This window comes from Neoarius graeffei, chromosome 7 (genome assembly GCF_027579695.1).
Source record: "Neoarius graeffei isolate fNeoGra1 chromosome 7, fNeoGra1.pri, whole genome shotgun sequence".
Taxonomy (NCBI): Eukaryota; Metazoa; Chordata; class Actinopteri; order Siluriformes; family Ariidae; genus Neoarius; species Neoarius graeffei.
In genome coordinates, this window is record NC_083575.1 from 25,338,299 (window position 1) to 25,357,615 (window position 19,317).

The window sequence follows — 19,317 nt, forward strand, 5'->3', positions numbered from 1 at the left end:
ATATGTTAAAGGCACTCGCTATATTAATCAAATGACATCAACTCATGATATCTCCTGATCTGCCTTTTTTTTTTGTTTTGGCATTGGCGGAAGCTAGAATATGACGATTATGAGCGAGCTATTATTGTGGTAGTAACGCATTTCAAACTTATCTGCAACACATATGCATGAACACACACACACACACACACACACACACACACACACACACACACACACCTTTTGTGAAAACAGAACAATGGAAAAAAGCGACTGAGGTAACAGGGTTAATTTTGCATGTTAAAGTACAGTGAAATGCTTCTGTTGCATTTGACTGCATATATATTTATTAGATAGGTATTTAGTGACAATAGATTTATTACTCCTGTATCCTGAAGTTTGGCAATATTGTACGAGACAATCAATTGTGCAAAGAGAAAAGGAAAAAAACAAACAAACAAAAAAAACCCCTAACTTTATTTATAAAAAAATAAAAAGCAAGGAAAAAAAGAAAAAAAAAGCAGCACACCTGATGTGTAAACAAAAATTGTCATGCAAAAGCAACAAATTGCATAATCTCACTCAAGCCAAATCATAAATGAATACAATTTTAATGAACAAAAGCAAAAAAAAAAAAAACAACCCAAAACCACCATTAATAATAATAATAATAATAATAATAATAATTTGGGAAACTGAGCACAATAAAAATATCCATCTTCACCAACCTTTGTATAAGCACGTCATCCCTATTTAAAATTTTTTTTTTATTTCCAGCTCAGATTAGTAAGAGAACCAACGTAATAGACATGACACTGAGAATGTAAAACCAAGCAAAGCCTTTGAGACAAAAGATGCAGTGAATAAAGAGAGATGTGGTCATCCTCAAGCAAACACCTCTCGGCCCTAACACGTGGGAAAAGAACACTCCAAGATGTGACAGCATGGCTGGCTGAAAACACAAAGCATCTAACCAGCACCGGTCTCCTCATGCTGATGTGATCTGGCAGGATGTCAGTGGGTGGTGGTGGCGGCTGTTGTGCGTTTTTTTCCTTTTTTTTTTTTTTAAATTTCATGGTCGTATATGAACCCACAGCCATCCCAAAAGAGTACCATAGATCCATGTTTTCACATAAAGTTTTCTACCTGACTCGGTTAACAGCACTGGCAAAGTGAGGCCACCCAACACCAGCAGTGACGGCAGCGTCTTTCCGAGGCTCAGCGGTGACCTTTGACCTTCTCCTGGAAACTTGCATTTTTCATCGGGCTCCTTCGACTCGTAGAAGGAAGTCAGCAACCTCAAAGAAGATCGAATGCTTTATGCTTAGTATGCCGTTTTGTACACCGCAGTCGCTGCAATTCACTGTCGACGTAATCTGCAGTTAGGTAATACACGGCGAGACTGAGCAGAGGAACGAGAAAATACTTACTTATCCTTAACCTCAAACCGATCGTGAAGCCACCTGCGGAAAAAGGCCGGCTCTGGAGGAATCTCTCTCACGTCCAGGCGCTCAAAGTAGATGTGCACCCTGGGGCATTCTTTACAAAGGAACTCTAATAAGAAACAAGACAAAAAGGAGTTGCAGCATATCGGTTATAAATACAGCAAACATGGAAATACCTCCGCAGGCTTGTGCGATCTACAGTTTTCCCTTGTCTCAAAAAAAATCTTGATTTCAGACAGACAAGAAATAAAAAACTTAAAGCCATAGAGTGGCGCTGTTGTGCCATTACATTTAAACAGAAACTACTTGGACATCACAGCTACAGTGTGGTTCTGGAAGACAACTAATTATCAAAATCAGGACAATCTACAACAAGCTTTTAAAAAAAAAAAAAAATTATATATATATATATATATATATATATATATATATATATATATATATATATATATATATATATAGAGAGAGAGAGAGAGAGAGAGAGAGAGAGAGAGAGAGAGAGAGAGTGTTGCTTTTACAGCTTACACACTTTAAACCAAGATTTAGTGCCCTTGTCTCGCCACTTCTATAATACATCATGGATGTGACAACTTGTCTATTATAGATTTTGGAAGTCCCTTTATTATCCCCCGCCATGAAGTGCCCTGGGGATGTAGGAATGGAGTCCGTCCGTCCGTCCGTCCGTCCATCCGTCCATCTCAATCTAGACAAGTTTTCTCAGAAACTACATCAATGAAACTTTGCGTGCTCATATTACTATTCATGATCTAAGCGGACTTCGAAAACCATTTACAAGAAATTATTTTTTCAGAGTTATGGCCCTTGATTTTCGTTCTTGGACTTTGTACAAGTGGACTCAATCTGGACAAGTTTGCTCAGTAACAAAATCAATAAAACTTTGTGTGCTCATACTACTGAAAAAAAGCTGGGTAGTGTTTTATGAATGTGTCATAGCACTTACGACATAAGTCAATATTAAAGCAATGGGTTGATAAGGGCGCAAGTGTTAAGAAGTCTTCATAAAACGCTCGTGGCGGGGGATAGCGAGGACCATGGCTTCTTGTTCAAATTGGGCTGAAAATTGCAGATGGATTTTTGCAGAATGTCTGTCATTTTCACCACGACGTGTCTCAAAGCAGCACCCCTTAAAATTTAAGTGCAGCTTGATGAACTGTGGTTTGTCGGCAAGATTAAATGCTGTCCACTGAGGTCACAACTGGTGGATCCATCACAAGGTTGTGGAGCAGGTTTGAAGCAGTATTTAACATAAAATGTAAACCAAGAGTAGCCTAGTAAACTAGACCCACCTGCCTAGCGGCCAAAAATATTTTTGCCTAGCGAGTGGGTCTAGCCTCGCATCATATAAACAAAAACACCCCGGGCATCAAATCGTGCCCGCCAATCACAACGCAAGGTTTTTGTTTGGATTCTTTGGGTGGGCGGGCTTGTGCAGGAGTGACGACAAAGCTGCACGACGCTGGAGAAAGCACAGCAGGAAAGATGACGACGGCTATTGAACAGCGCTCGTTTGACCCAGTTTTGGAATCAGTTTTAGAAGAATTAGACTTGGAGTTTTCGTTGAAACATGAGCAGGAAGAGGCTCTCCGCTCATTCCTTTTCAAGAAGGACGTTTTCGCTGTTTTGCCGACCGGCTATGGCAAAAGTCTGATCTACCAGCTGGCTCCGCTCGTAGCCAAAAGGATGGGGCTAGTTTGTGCAGTACGAAGAATTAATAAACAGCTTTGAAACATTACTTTTTGATTGTTTCTTATTTTCCTGTTATTTTAAGTTTAAGGGAAATTATTTCACCAAACACCACTAAATAAAAACTCTCAAAAACAGTTTAAAGTGCCATTCCACCATTGGATGTATTCTTTGGCATAAAATACAATATATTTTGACAACATATATAAATGGTATCACTAGATAGAGAAATGATATATCAAACAATTTTTTGACGACAAGTATATTAATTTTGTGACCAAAGTCACCTACCCTTTTAATTTCCGCGTGTGATGTCATCGGCAGGTTCCCCTTCTTGTGTACCACGTGACGTGTGACGTGGCACATATTAATCAGCAATGGCGGATAGAACGCGATAAAAATAATACCAATAAATCTAGCTAATACCAATAAATCTAGCTAACTGAAAGATTAACTCAATTTTTCGCAATTTTTTTGGCCCCCATATACGAGGAGAAATGACTCTCACTTTGGGGGTTTCCTGGTCTAAAAATAGACCGACACGTGGTACACAAGAAGGGGAACCTGCCGATGACATCATGTTTCACTACCGCGTGGAAATTAAAAGAGTAGGTGACTTTGGTCGCAAAATTAATATACTTGTCATTGTCAAAAAATTATGTTTGATATATATCACTTTGAAGCTAAAAGATTTCTCTGTCTAGTCATGTTGTCATAAAATATATTGTATTTTATGCCAAAGAATACATCCAATGGTGGAATGGCACTTTAAGCAAACCCTTGAAAAACACTTGAAAAAAATAAGTGATGTTAAGTATGTGGTACAGACTCCAAACTTGTGGTCATTATCTCCAAACTTCTTAATATCTAGAACCTGTTTATTAATTAATATGCATTTTGAAAAGTTTTTTATTTCAAGGCCTCCCCCACTGCGTGCTCTGACTACGTCACTGTTGCGCTGATTGGTCAGAGCGTTGGCCTATACACACAGAGACAGTTTGAAAGACAGCGGTTTGTTCCTCCCACCCCCGTCGGAAATGTCTACGGATCGAGGCCAGACTAAATATTCACATTAAGTCTGGCTTGCCAGGCTAAACCAAGAGTAAAATCTCATGCATTTTTTTTGCAATTAAAAAAAAAAATTTAAGACTTAAACGGCAAATGTGCACAATTATTAACATAAATCAGAGTGAATGTCACTGGACATTGTGGCAGTGTAAGACTGTAGTAAATATTCAATTGCTACAACCCCAATTCCAAAAAAGTTGGGACGCTGTGTAACTTGTAAATAAAAACAGAATGTGATCGCTTGCAAATCGTGGAAACCCTACATTTCATTGAAACTAGTACAAAGACGACATATCGAAATGTTGAAACAGAAATTTTATTGTTTTTTTTAAAAATATGCGCTCGTTTTGAATTTAACGTCAGCAACACGTTTCAGAAAAGTTAGGACAGGGGCATGTTTACCACCATGATGCATCACATCTACTTTTAACAAAACACTAAACGTTTCGGAACTGAGGAGACCAATTGCTGTAGTTTTGAAAGAGAAGAGAAATGTTGTCCCATTCTTGCCTGATATACAATCAGTTGCTCAGCAGTTCTGGGTCAGTCTTATTTTGCGCTTCATAATGCACCAAATGTTTTAAATGGGAGACAGGACTGGACTGCAGGCAGGCCAGTTTAGCACCTGGACTCTTACTACAGAACCATGCAGTTTTAATAGGTGCTGAAAGCAGTTTGGCATTGCCTTGCTGAAAGAAGGAAGGCCTTCCCTGAAAGATTTTGTCTGGTTGGCAGCATATTGCTCTGAAGCATGTATATATCATTTAGCATTAACAATGCCTTCCCAGATGTACAAGCTACCCATGTCATGTGCACTAATGCACCCTCATACCATCACAGATGCTGGATTTTGAACTGTGCACTGATAAGCAGGATGGTCCCTCTCCTCTTTAGCCTGGAGGACGTGGTGTCCATGATTTTGAAAAAGAATTTCTACTTTTGATTCATCAGACCTCGGGACAATTTTCCACCTCGCCTCAGTCCATCGTAAAAGAGCTCGGGCCCAGAGAAGGTGGCGGTGTTTCTGGATATTGTTTATATCTGGTTTTAACTTGCGTTTGTGGATGCAGTAATGAACTGTTTTCACAGACGATGGTTTTCTGAAGTGTTCCTGAGCCCATACAGTGATTTCCACTACAGACACGTGTCTGCTTTTAATGCAGTGTCTCCTGAGGGCCTGAAGATCACAGGCATCCAGTGTCAGTTTTCAGCCTTGTCTCTTGCATACAGAGATTTCTCCAGATTCTCTGAAACTTTTAATATTATGTACCATAGATGATGTGATCCCCAAATTCTTTGGAATGAAATAAGGTCGAAGTGGAAGAACTCAAGAGGCCTGCAGAGAACCCATCAGACATCAGTGCCTGATGTGCTCCTTCCAAAATCAAGTGGAAAGCCTTCCCAGAAGACTGGAGGTTATTATTACAGCAAAGGGGGAACAAACCGTGGAATGGGATGTTCAATAAGCACATTTGATTGTAATGGCAAAGGGTCCACACTTTTTTTTTTTGCCATATAGTGTATTTTACCAAGCGATTTAATAGTAAAATCAAATCTAACAAGTGTATTTAAAGAAAAAAGCCAATACGTCTAAGAAGAGTCCTCTATAAACCATGTTAATAATAATAATAATAATAATAATAATAATAATAATAATAATAAATAGCTATATGGATACTTTATTCAATATTTGACTTGTACAGCAACTCAGTCATGAAAATTGGAATAATACATCATGAATATAAAATTTGAAACGCTTCATAAATTTTTGAAAAAGAACAAAATGTCTAAGCGATTCTTACGTAATATCACATACTTGTTGCAAGTGTAAAAGATTTATACAACCCCGATTCCAAAAAAGTTGGGACAGAGTACAAATTGTAAATAAAAACGGAATGCAATAATTTACAAATCTCAAAAACTGACACTGTATTCACAATAGAACATAGACAACATATCAAATGTCAAAAGTGAGACATTTTGAAATTTCATGCCAAATATTGGCTCATTTGAAATTTCATGACAGCAACACATCTCAAAAAAGTTGGGACAGGGGTAGCCTGGGCCCGCCCATCCTAAGCGTGACGCAACACGAGGGCCTGTTGCGAGCTTAGTCTGGCCAGGCAAGCTATCTACAGCTCTTCCAAGCTCCCGAAAAATCGGGAACCAATCAACTTTGAGCATCTCCAACGGCCCTGGGTAGAGGCGTGTTCAAGGCACTGACGTAGTAGAACTGCGACCGGAAGCCATAGATTGTTTACAGAATCTATGCCGGAAGCGCTTCATTCACACTTCCGCATCTATTACACATAGATGCTGTATTGAAAGCATTCAACGGGAAGTTGAAAACAGAGCAAAGAGCAGCCCTGGAGGTATTTATTGAAAGGAAGGACGTTTTCGCCTTGCTCCCGACCGGCTTCGGTAAGAGTTTAATCTACCAGTTAGCCCCGTCGCGTCACATACGTCAGAGGAAAGAGTGATGTGATTGGTTTAAGCTTCGTCACAGCCTTTTCTGGCTTCGACCAGTAGCAAACTGAGGCATTTCAGGGAGGCGGGTCAACCACGGGCTCTGGGAAACGGTTGGGCTTAATATCTTGGCCAGACCAATAGCTCGGAGAGCTTTGTCGCGTTAGCCAGGCTAGGACAGGGGCAATAAGAGGCTGGAAAAGTTAAAGGTACAAAAAAGGAACAGCTGGAGGACCAAATTGCAACTCATTAGGTCAACTGGCAATAGGTCATTAACATGACTGGGTATAAAAAGAGCATCTTGGAGTGGCAGCGGCTCTCAGAAGTAAAGATGGGAAGAGGATCACCAATCCCCCTAATTCTGCGCCGACAAATAGTGGAGCAATATCAGAAAGGAGTTCGACAGTGTAAAATTGCAAAGAGTTTGAACATATCATCATCTACAGTGCATAATATCATCAAAAGATTCAGAGAATCTGGAAGAATCTGTGCGTAAGGGTCAAGGCCGGAAAACCATACTGGGTGCCCGTGATCTTCGGGCCCTTAGACGGCACTGCATCGCATACAGGCATGCTTCTGTATTGGAAATCACAAAATGGGCTCAGGAATATTTCCAGAGAACATTATCTGTGAACACAATTCACCATGCCATCCGCCGTTGCCAGCTAAAACTCTATAGTTCAAAGAAGAAGCCGTATCTAAACATGATCCAGAAGCGCAGACGTCTTCTCTGGGCCAAGGCTCATTTAAAATGGACTGTGGCAAAGTGGAAAACTGTTCTGTGGTCAGACGAATCAAAATTTGAAGTTCTTTATGGAAATCAGGGATGCCGTGTCATTCAGACTAAAGAGGAGAAGGATGACCCAAGTTGTTATCAGCGCTCAGTTCAGAAGCCTGCATCTCTGATGGTATGGGGTTGCATTAGTGCGTGTGGCATGGGCAGCTTACACATCTGGAAAGACACCATCAATGCTGAAAGGTATATCCAGGTTCTAGAGCAACATATGCTCCCATCCAGACGACGTCTCTTTCAGGGAAGACCTTGCATTTTCCAACATGACAATGCCAAACCACATACTGCATCAATTACAGCATCATGGCTGCGTAGAAGAAGGGTCCGGGTACTGAACTGGCCAGCCTGCAGTCCAGATCTTTCACCCACAGAAAACATTTGGCGTGTCATAAAACGGAAGCTACGACAAAAAAAGACCTAAGACAGTTGAGCAACTAGAATCCTACATTAGACAAGAATGGGTTAACATTCCTATCCCTAAACTTGAGCAACTTGTCTCCTCAGTCCCCAGACGTTTACAGACTGTTGTAAAGAGAAAAGGGGATGCCTCACAGTGGTAAACATGGCCTTGTCCCAACTTTGAAATGTGTCGTCATGAAATTTAAAATTACCTAATTTTTCTCTTTAAATGATACATTTTCTCAGTTTAAACATTTGATATGTCATCTATGTTCTATTCTGAATAAAATATGGAATTTTGAAACTTCCACATCATTGCATTCCGTTTTTATTTACAATTTGTACTTTGTCCCAACTTTTTTGGAATCGGGGTTGTAAAATGCAGAACTATATGTGTGTGTGTGGGTGGCCCAGTGGTGTAGTGGTTAGTACCACTACCGCCTCACAGCAAGAAGGTCCGGGTTTGAGCCCCGTGGCCAGCGAGGGCCTTTCTGTGTGGAGTTTGCATGTTCTCCCCGTGTCCGCGTGGGTTTCCTCCGGGTGCTCCGGTTTCCCCCACAGTCCAAAGACATGCAGGTTAGGTTCACAGGTGGCTCTAAATTGACCGTAGGTGTGAATGAGAGTGTGAATGGTTGTTTGTCTCTTTGTGTCAGCCGTGCGATGATGTGGCGACTTGTCCAGGGTGTACCCCGCCTCTCATCCTCTTGATAACACTGGCTTGAACGCTTTATTAGCATTCGCTAACACTACTGATGAACGCTACACCGGCTTGAAGGTGACTTCACTGCCGCACTGACTCACAGTTAAGCTTGTGTTGGCCTTCTCATTGGCTAACTCCATTTTCATGTTTTCAGGACAGTAACCCTTTCATTTCTGAAGCACATTTGACAGAAAATGAGGCCAAATTAGAAGAGAATAATTATAATGAAAGAATGGCAGCAATTAAAGAATGAAAGAAATTTAAATATGAGATTCAAAATGCTGATGTGTTTCTCTGAATTCTCTTCCCCTCTGTTTACAAGAGAAAAACAAACCAACAGACATTGAAAAACTGGTAAACAGTGTATGTATAATAATAGCTTTTTTCATGGTATATCATCGATTCCATTTAGCTAGCATGATACTGAACTCGTCTTCGACTCGTTCGAAGCCAGCCAATATTATTTAAATGTCACTCAGATCTGTGATGCATTTTGCCTGAAAAATGCGAGTTTTTCAACACGAGAAGATGAACTTCAGATCTTCAAGCCAATGTGCAATTTTCTTTTTATTATATCGACACATTTCACAAACAAAAAGTACTCAAATTTATGAAAACAATTCATCGATTTCCTCACAAGTGACAGAGAGATTTGTGTCATGGTTTTGGTTCTCCATGTCCCGGATGGAGCTCATAGAAAAAATACGAGTGGTGTATTTCCCAGTAAAACACTCGTGTCTCTCTCTCGCTCCCATTTATATTACACTACCGTTCAAAAGTTTGGGGTCACTTTGAAATGTCCTTATTTTTGAAAGAAAAGCACTGTTCTTTTCAAAGATGATCACTTTAAACTAATCAGAAATCCACTCTATACATTGCTAATGTGCTAAATGACTATTCTAGCTGCAAATGTCTGGTTTTTGGTGCAATATCTCCATAGGTGTATAGAGGCCCATTTCCAGCAACTCTCACTCCAGTGTTCTAATGGTACAATGTGTTTGCTCATTGCCTCAGAAGGCTAATGGATGATTAGAAAACCCTTGTACAATCATGTTAGCACAGCTGAAAACAGTTGAGCTCTTTAGAGAAGCTATAAAACTGACCTTCCTTTGAGCAGATTGAGTTTCTGGAGCATCACGTTTGTGGGGTCGATTAAATGCTCAAAATGGCCAGAAAAATGTCTTGACTATATTTTCTGTTCATTTTACAACTTATGGTGGTAAATAAAAGTGTGACTTTTCATGGAAAAACACAAAATTGTCTGGGTGACCCCAAACTTTTGAACGGTAATATAAATAGAACTTCCCTGCATGTGTCCCCTGTCGTAACTATTGTGCTGGTAGTTTCAAGGTTGCATTTTTAAGCATATTATCGATTAGTCTCTCAAATATAACATTTCAGGTTGTTTCTGGCAGTTCTTTTATTTGAAGAAAACACTTGGCTGAGTACCATAACAGAAAATGGATTAAACAGCTCAGGTCAGTATTTTCTCTCTGTGTTATATAAATACACCATAACTTCATTCATAAAGAATGAATTGGACATGCTGCCTTTTCCGTTGAGCTAAAGATACCAGGAATGAGCTGTGAATGTTTGAATAAAAAGTTATGCAACCCAAGGACAGAATGTTAATCCATGTAGTGGACCAATGTCCGGTCAAAAACAGTTCACATGTGGGTCAAACAATAATTGAGCTTTCTGATGGATATAATATACACCATCTAAGCTGAGCGCCTTGAAACCTTCCGACAAAAACTCGAAGGCGAAAGCCGAGCAACACAACGTGCACACGCTCACCTGCTGAAGACCAATCAGGGAATCTAAATTTAAAACAAAAATATACTGAAATAATATCTGACTCATTCTTATGCAATGACTAACACACTTGATTAACACGTGAAGAATGTTAGACATATCAATAACATTACTTAGATGTCATTGCTGTTTATTCCTGTCCAAAAACAGGATGTTTTTTTGCATAACAAGTGATGGCTTTAATGTTTTTGGGAACACCAAGGCGCGGGAAGATAGCACGCCATAACGTCCTGTTTACAGTAAGCAACAGGAAATCCATATTTATGTATTCTAGGAACCTGACTGTACTTGGAATTAGCAGACACCGACAGGCAAGCTGCCCTTTTTTCAGATCTCTAGATTATTTTGAAAGACTTGACATTTATATTCGATGACCTGGCCTCTTTAATCCAACTGAATCATGTCCATCTTCTGTGCAATGCTGCATGCAACAGCTGAAAAGTCATTTTTCTGGCTGTACGAGAAGGGTGTAAAGTGCGTCACTGTACCTGGCATCGAAGGGGCAGAGCGTCTTTTCCCGTCTGCAGTCAGCGTGCCTTCGTAAGCCACGGTGATGTCGTAAACTGCGTCCAGGTGATCCTTCATGGACTCTATTGCTATATGCGATGCCTTCATTCTTGGCGTCAGAATGTGTTTTAACACAGAAAGCCCTATGATAGTCATACAAGACAAACAGAAACAGCGGTCACTTCTAGAGATGTGCACCGATCCCCTTTTTAAAACTCGACATGATCCGGAAACCAGATCCAAGTAAGGACCGAGAAACAAAATGGACTTCCTCTTAGTAACAGAGTTTACTCGCTTCAGCCATAGTTCTCAAGGTGGGGCCTGTGATGTAGACCATGTGGCCAAAAACTTGTGGAAAACTGACGACCACACCTATATGTGGACCACAAAGGTTCAAGCACATGATGGTCTTGAATACCTTTGGATGCTGGTGACATTACAATTTCCTTTCACTGGAATCAAGGGGCCCAAGCCTGTTCCAGCACGACAATGCCCCCGTGCACAAAGCAAGTGCCATAGTTTGCCAAGTTTGGAGTAGGAGAACTCGAGTGTCCTGCACAGAGCCTTGACTTCAACCCTACTGAACATCCCTGGGATGAACTAGAATGCCGATGGCACCCCAGGCTTCCTGACCTTGTGGCTGAATGAGCAAAGCCCCACAGCCAAGCTCCAAAATCTCATGGAAAGCCTTCTCAAAAGAGCGGAGGTTATTAAAACAGCAAAGGTGGACTAGATCTTGAACAGGATGTTCAAAAAGCACAGCGGTCAGATATCCAGAACCTTTTGACCATATATAGAGTATTTGCCTGTGCTGAGATAACACCGTGGAAATTCTTTTACTCAAATTTATACTCATAATTTATGCATTCAGCAGGCGATCACCACATCCGAGTCAATAGAGCGGGGAAAATATTAATTCCAGTGGAGCTTACTTAGAGGGGATTGTGTTTACTCTGTGTCCTCAACAATGGAATAACTAACCAAAAGATGACATCAGAAGAAAATGGACAGAATCAGCTCAGAAACAGAAGACCGGATGCTTCAGGATAGTTTGTCTTTTGCAATCCTTTCTTTTTTATGACAACTTATATCATCATCATCATACAGGCTAGGAAAATACAGACAGACATGTATATTATTTGCCAGCTGGGAGGTCTGTATCGTGAAATATCGTGACCGAGGTCTTGAAAGTACTGAGCGAGGCCCTCTGGGCTGAGGTCAGTATTCAAGGCCGAGGTCACGGTATTTCACCATACGGACCGACCTTAAGTTGGTAAATAATATATGTATTTTTTTATTGAGCAAATTCTAACAGAAAGCGAGAGCGCCCGAAAGGGAAAACCAAGCCGAGCCACCATTTTGAATCCTCATTCACGGCTGTAATGCAAATGGCTTCCTCCTCGGTATACAAGTGCACTTCCATGGCAGGAAAAAAAAAAAAAAAAAAACTACATTTTGCCGCCTATGTAGTTCCCTATTTATACAAAATTGAGTCATTCAGGATTCAGCCATGTTTTTGTTTGGCGTTAGCAAGTTAGAGGTTTTTAGCTTTCTCCTGAAATGTTTTCTTTTATTTTTGTCTTCCTCAGGGTAGTAAAACTCGCTTTCGCTGTGAAGACTGCCGTTATTGCTATCCATGCTGTAAAATTAATGCCATTCTGAATCCTCATTCATGGCTGTAATGCAAATGGCTTCCTCCTCGGTATACAAGTGCACTTCCATGGCAGGAAAAAAAAAAAAATTTTGCCACCTATTTATAAAAATAGGAGTCATTCAGGATTCAGCCATGTTTTTGCTCGGCGTTAGCAACAGTTACAGGTTTTAGCTTTCTCCTGAAATGTTTATTTCTTCTTCCTCAGGGTAGTAAGACTCGCTTTCGCTGTGAACACTGTCGTTATCGCTATCCATGCTGTAAAATTAATGCTATTCTCCTGAGAAATGCTGGCAAAAATGTATAAGATTTTTGATAATCTTAATAAATCTTATTAAAAAAAAATGTTGACCAAAAAAAAAAACGCTATTATGTTTTTTTTGTTGTTGTGAATGAGCGAGTCGCCAGAGGTCCATAACCGGGGTCCGTACCATAGGACATGGACCCGCTCGCCAGCCAATCAGAGTGCAGGATTTGGACCGCGAAAAAAACTGACAATTATCATATGACCTGTACAGATCCGTACACACGCTCTTAAAAACTAGACGGCCTTTTGATTTCATAAAATCGGTGAAATTTAGTTCCCTCTGAAATTTGGTCATTGTGATACATGCTTATTTCTGTCATATCTTTAAAAAAGGCCATTCTGTGGCTGGGAAGTTATTTAATTTGAGGGGATTCCTGAGCAAATAATGTGCATGAAATCGCTCGCTTTGCGCAGTCAAGTAGACAGAGGAAGTCCGTGTGTGTGCGTGCGCAGATTTACCTTTGACCGTGCACTGACAGTTCCATCATTCTGTCACTAAATGAACAGCTGATCACACTGAGGTGCTCGCTGACCGCCAGTATTTATTAGTTTGGTCCTGCGTTTCCTTTCCTTCGCAACATAACGTCTTTTCTTCTCGCTTTCTGTTACTATAGTCGGTCTTTCACGTTTCATTCACACACTCGTCCTCCATTTTCCTCTCCCGTTTCAAATTTGTATCCCACAATGCCTTGCACGAACAGGGAAAGCCCACCACATGATGTAGCATCTTGATTTGGCTCATGGTGAAGCAAGGAAAAAAAAAAAAAATAGCGGAGAATTTGGAGCCAAGTGGCCCTAAATTCATTAATTACTCCATTTAAAAAAAACAAAAAAAATTGGAAGTCTGTGATTTCAATTCGGTAGCTTTCGGTCCACTAAACAAAAATAATTGGGCATCAAGGAATTCTTTTTTTTATGATCTACACTTAAAATCTGAAAGGCAGTCGACCTTTAATAAAACCAGTGGGAAAAGTCATGTGACTGGGCAGATACGGATTTTTGAGTCTGGTCCAGAAAAAGATGCATGCAGCCCTGGACCCGTTTCCCTCGCTTCTGCCATTTTATTTTGCTCTGAACCGTTACTTTGAAAAATGAGCAACACAATAGAGAAGAATGAAAGTGAATTTTATTATCCAGATAATTTATCAGACACAGACTTCACTGAACAAGCTGAAATTGTTGACAAAGATTGGGGGGGGGGGGTTTACGAGCAAAGAAATTCACTTGTGTATCCAAGAACAACAAGAAGACACCATAAACCCCCCCCCAAGAAACCAAAGTACAACATGAACGTTTTCAAAAGATTTCTTGCTGAAGTTAAGCAGGATAACAGTCATCCCCTCTAAGGACATACAGCTTGCTATGTAGTTTCTATATACAGTGGTGCTTGAAAGTTTGTGAACCTTTTAGAATTTTCTATATTTCTGCATAAATATGACCTCATTTATAATCAGCAGATTTTCACACAAGTCCTAAAAGTAGATAAAGAGAACCCAGTTAAACAAATGAGACAAAAATATTATATTTGGTCATTTATTTATTGAGGAAAATGATCCAATATTACATATCTGTGAGTGGCAAAAGTATGTGAACCTCTAGGATTAGCAGTTAATTTGAAGGTGAAATTAGAGTCAGGTGTTTTCAATCAATGGGATGACAATCCGGTGTGAGTGGGCACCCTGTTTTATTTAAAGAACAGGGATCTATCAAAGTCTGATCTTCACAACACATGTTTGTGGAAGTGTATCATGGCACTAACAAAGGAGATTTCTGAGGACCTCAGAGAAAGCGTTGTTGATGCTCATCAGGCTGGAAATGGTTACAAAACCATCTCTAAAGAGTTTGGACTCCACCAATCCAAAGTCAGACAGATTGTGTACAAATGGAGGAAATTCAAGACCATCGTTACCCTCCCCAGGAGTGGTCGACCAACAAAGATCACTCCAAGAGCAAGGCGTGTAATAGTCGGCGAGGTCACAAAGGACCCCAGGGTAACTTCTAAGCAACTGAAGGCCTCTCTCACATTGGCTAATGTTAATGTTCATGAGTCCACCATCAGGAGAACACTGAACAACAATGGTGTGCATGGCAGGGTTGCAAGGAGAAAGCCACTGCTCTCCAAAAAGAACATTGCTGCTCGTCTGCAGTTTGCTAAAGATCACATGGACAAGCCAGAAGGCTATTGGGAAAATGTTTTGTGGACGGATAAGACCAAAATAGAACTTTTTGGTTTAAATAAGAAGCGTTATGTTTGGAGAATGGAAAACACTGCATTCCAGCAGAAGAACCTTATCCCATCTGTGAAACATGGTGGTGGTAGTAGTATCATAGCCTGGGCCCATCCTAAGCGTGACGCAACACGAGGGCCTGTTCCGAGCTTAGTCTGGCCAGGCAGGCTATCTACAGCATTTCCAAGCTCCCGAAAAATCGGGAACCAATCAACTTTGAGCATCTCCAACGGCCCTGGGTAGAGGCGCGTTCAAGGCAGTGACGTAGTAGAACTGCGACCGGAAGCCATAGATTGTTTACAGAATCTATGCCGGAAGCGCTTCATTCACATCACGAACATGGAGCAGCGGCAAGCCTTTAACACAGCGGTAGATGCTGTATTGAAAGCATTCAATGGGAAGTTCTCATTGAAAACGGAGCAAAGAGCAGCCCTGGAGGTATTTATTGAAAGGAAGGACGTTTTCGTCTTGCTCCCGACCGGCTTCGGTAAGAGTTTAATCTACCAGTTAGCCCCGTCGCGTCACATACGTCAGAGGAAAGAATGATGTGATTGGTTTAAGCTTCGTCACAGCCTTTTCTGGCTTCAACCAGTAGCAAACTGAGGCATTTCAGGGAGGCGGGTCAACCACGGGCTCTGGGAAATGGTTTGGCTTAATAGCTTGGCCAGACCAAATGCTCGGAGAGCTTTGAAGTCGCGTTAGCCAGGCTAGTAGTATCATGGTTTGGGCCTGTTTTGCTGCATCTGGGCCAGGACGGCTTGCCATCATTGATGGAACAATGAATTCTGAATTATACCAGTGAATTCTAAAGGAAAATGTCAGGACATCTGTCCATGAACTGAATCTCAAGAGAAGGTGGGTCATGCAGCAAGACAACGACTCTAAGCACACAAGTCGTTCTAACAAAGAATGGTTAAAGAAGAATAAAGTTAATGTTTTGGAATGGCCAAGTCAAAGTCCTGACCTTAATCCAATCGAAATGTTGTGGAAGGACCTGAAGCGAGCAGTTCATGTGAGGAAACCCACCAACATCCCAGAGTTGAAGCTGTTCTGTACGGAGGAACGGGCTAAAATTCCTCCAAGCCGTTGTGCAGGACTGATCAACAGTTACCGGAAATGTTTAGTTGCAGTTATTGCTGCACAAGGGGGGGGTCACACCAGATACTGAAAGCAAAGGTTCACATACTTTTGCCACTCACAGATCATTTTCCTCAATAAATAAATGACCAAGTATTATATTTTTGTCTCATTTGTTTAACTGGGTTCTCTTTATCTACTTTTAGGACTTGTGTGAAAATCTGATGATGTTTTAGGTCACATTTATGCAGAAACACAGAAAATTCTAAAGGGTTCACAAACTTAAGCACCACTGTAGAAGAGAAAAAAAGAAAAAAATTTAGACTACATTTAGACTACATTTAAAATTTAGACTTCTTCCTTTTCATCAAATATTCAACGCTACCTTGAGAATACCAGCAGTAAGATAAACAAAATGAAACCGGCGAAAGCGAGGGAAACGGGTCCAGGGCCGCATACGGCTTTTTCTGGACCGGATTCAAAAATCCGTATCTGCCCAGTCACATGACTTTTTCCAATGGTTTTATTAAGAGTGCGCTGGTCCGTACGGGTCATAAGACAATTATCCTATACAAGTGAGCCCAGTGATTTTATTTTGTTTAACTTAAAAGCACTGAAGTTTGAACCGGTCAGAAACCTGCTGTATGATCAGATTTGACTGTACACAAATCTGAATAAGATCCACTATTTCCAGTCACAACATGTCACTTGAAATATGCTACAAAATGGCCCCGAGAAATGTTTCCCATTTTAACATCATTTAATAAGAGTGTCAGGGAACGTCACTCTAACTGATGAACACAAACAAGATTTTAAGTCAAGAAGGTTTCTAGCACACCTTCATATCAGACATCAACGACATAATCCTACTGTGGCTCGGTCCAATCAGCAAATCAAAACCTGACACCCTGTCTAATATCTAATCACGGTCATCCAGCCAAGAATGTTTTGCCTCAGGGAACGCTGAATAAGACGGCTGAAGGTAAACTGGTGCGGAGGAAAGGAAGGAAAAAAAAAAAAAAAAAAAAAATATATATATATATATATATATATATATATAAAAACCCCGATTCCAAAAAAGTTGGGACAAAGTACAAATTGTAAATAAAAACGGAATGCAGTGATGTGGAAGTTTCAAAATTCCATATTTTATTCAGAATAGAACATAGATGACATATCAAATGTTTAAACTGAGAAAATGTATCATTTAAAGAGAAAAATTAGGCGATTTTAAATTTCATGACAACAACACATCTCAAAAAAGTTGGGACAAGGCCATGTTTACCACTGTGAGACATCCCCTTTTCTCTTTACAACAGTCTGTAAACGTCTGGGGACTGAGGAGACAAGTTGCTCAAGTTTAGGGATAGGAATGTTAACCCATTCTTGTCTAATGTAGGATTCTAGTTGCTCAACTGTCTTAGGTCTTTTTTGTCGTATCTTGTGTTTTATGATGCGCCAAATGTTTTCTATGGGTGAAAGATCTGGACTGCAGGCTGGCCAGTTCAGTACCCGGACCCTTCTTCTACGCAGCCATGATGCTGTAATTGATGCAGTATGTGGTTTGGCATTGTCATGTTGGAAAATGCAAGGTCTTCCCTGAAAGAGACGTCGTCTGGATGGGGGCATATGTTGCTCTAGAACCTGGAAATAGACCCCTTTGCAGTAAACGTCATTCATACGTAAGCGGAAATTGCGCGCGCAGCCTGGACCCAAAAAAGACTCAGAAATGCCTAGTTGTTGTTTTTTCGGATGTCAGAATCGTAGCAGTGATGGGGTTAAAATGTACAGAATTCCAGCAGGATCTCACCCATTCCAAAAAAAAAAAAAAAAAAAAAATCGCCAACGTCTATGGCTACAAGCCATCAAACGTGTAGACTGGGATGAAAGCACTATCAAAAATGCGCGGGTTTGCAGCGCCCACTTCATCACAGGTAAGATCAGGCTATTTATTAAATCTTTTTTTATTCTTTCTAGTCTTCGTTTATTGATGTAGCAAAATACTTTGGTAACGTTTGTCTGATTAGCTGGGTCATAGTTACACAATGTAATGAATATTGTTAGCATGTTAACTTAGCTTTGCATGCAATTTTGTTTGTAGGAGAGGTCTCGCTTGACTCAAGCAGTCCAGATTTTGTGCCATCGTTATTTGTGTATGCCGAAAATCACAATTTTAAAGCAAGGATGGAAAGGTAAAATTGTGTGCCCTCACTCTAAATGCCAACTTACGCTGACTGCTCTAACCTAGCTCCCGCCCCGTTCAGTTTCATTTCTGCTCTCTGCCTCTCGCTTTTTACGCAGCTCTGATTTCTCTTAGCTGCACTCTTTACACCATCATTCCTTTCATGCCATTACCTCCTGCAAATTGCTGTTTAGTGTTGGGATTTGCTGTTGTAGCTAAAGCCACATTGCCATCACATCACTGGCATAATTTGATTAAAACAAAATGAATATGAATGTCCCATTGTTAATCAAGTTGTACATGCCCGCACATAATCATATGGGTCTAAAGACTTGTAGGCACGAAGTTTTTCGTGGGTGTACACTGAAGTCTTGTCAATAAGGTCCGAGTATATATATGGCCATTGTATACCAGGGAACTTACTAACATCGTCTGTCCACTCTTTTATTAAATGCGGATCCGGTAGGCGATGTCCACTTGTTAGGAGTTAACTTATTTACATAGCATTCTCGATCTTGTAACGACAATTGTTTGGCATAATCTGACAGCTCATAATGCCGGTCTATGGGCAGCGCCATCGTTTCTGGGTCCAGGCTGCGCGCACATCCTGGCAACGGTTGGTTTGTTTACAAACATGCGAAGGGGTCTATACCTTTCAGTATTGATGGTGTCTTTCCAGATGTGTAAGCTGCCCATGCCACACGCACTAATGCAACCCCATACCATCAGAGATGCAGGCTTCTGAACTGAGCGCTGATAACTTGGGTCGTCCTTCTCCTCTTTAGTCCGAATGACACGGCGTCCCTGATTTCCATAAAGAACTTCAAATTTTGATTCGTCTGACCACAGAACAGTTTTCCACTTTGCCACAGTCCATTTTAAATGAGCCTTGGCCCAGAGAAGACGTCTGCGCTTCTGGATCATGTTTAGATACGGCTTCTTCTTTGAACTATAGAGTTTTAGCTGGCAACGGCGGATGGCACGGTGAATTGTGTT

General features: G+C 40.8%; 1 protein-coding gene across 1 annotated transcript in view; it reads right to left on the reverse strand.

Moving 5' to 3' along the window:
• Window positions 1-266: 266 nt before the first annotated feature.
• The window catches only part of agpat5 (1-acylglycerol-3-phosphate O-acyltransferase 5 (lysophosphatidic acid acyltransferase, epsilon)), a 36,280-nt gene continuing 17,229 nt past the window's right edge, over window positions 267-19,317 (reverse strand). The window contains exons 6-8 of the mRNA XM_060925449.1: window positions 10,858-11,019; window positions 1,410-1,533; window positions 267-1,277 (exon numbers count right to left, since the gene is read on the reverse strand). Coding sequence (XP_060781432.1) covers window positions 1,052-1,277; window positions 1,410-1,533; window positions 10,858-11,019 — 512 coding nt within the window. The 3' untranslated portion in view covers window positions 267-1,051. The remainder of the gene's footprint in view (window positions 1,278-1,409; window positions 1,534-10,857; window positions 11,020-19,317) is intronic.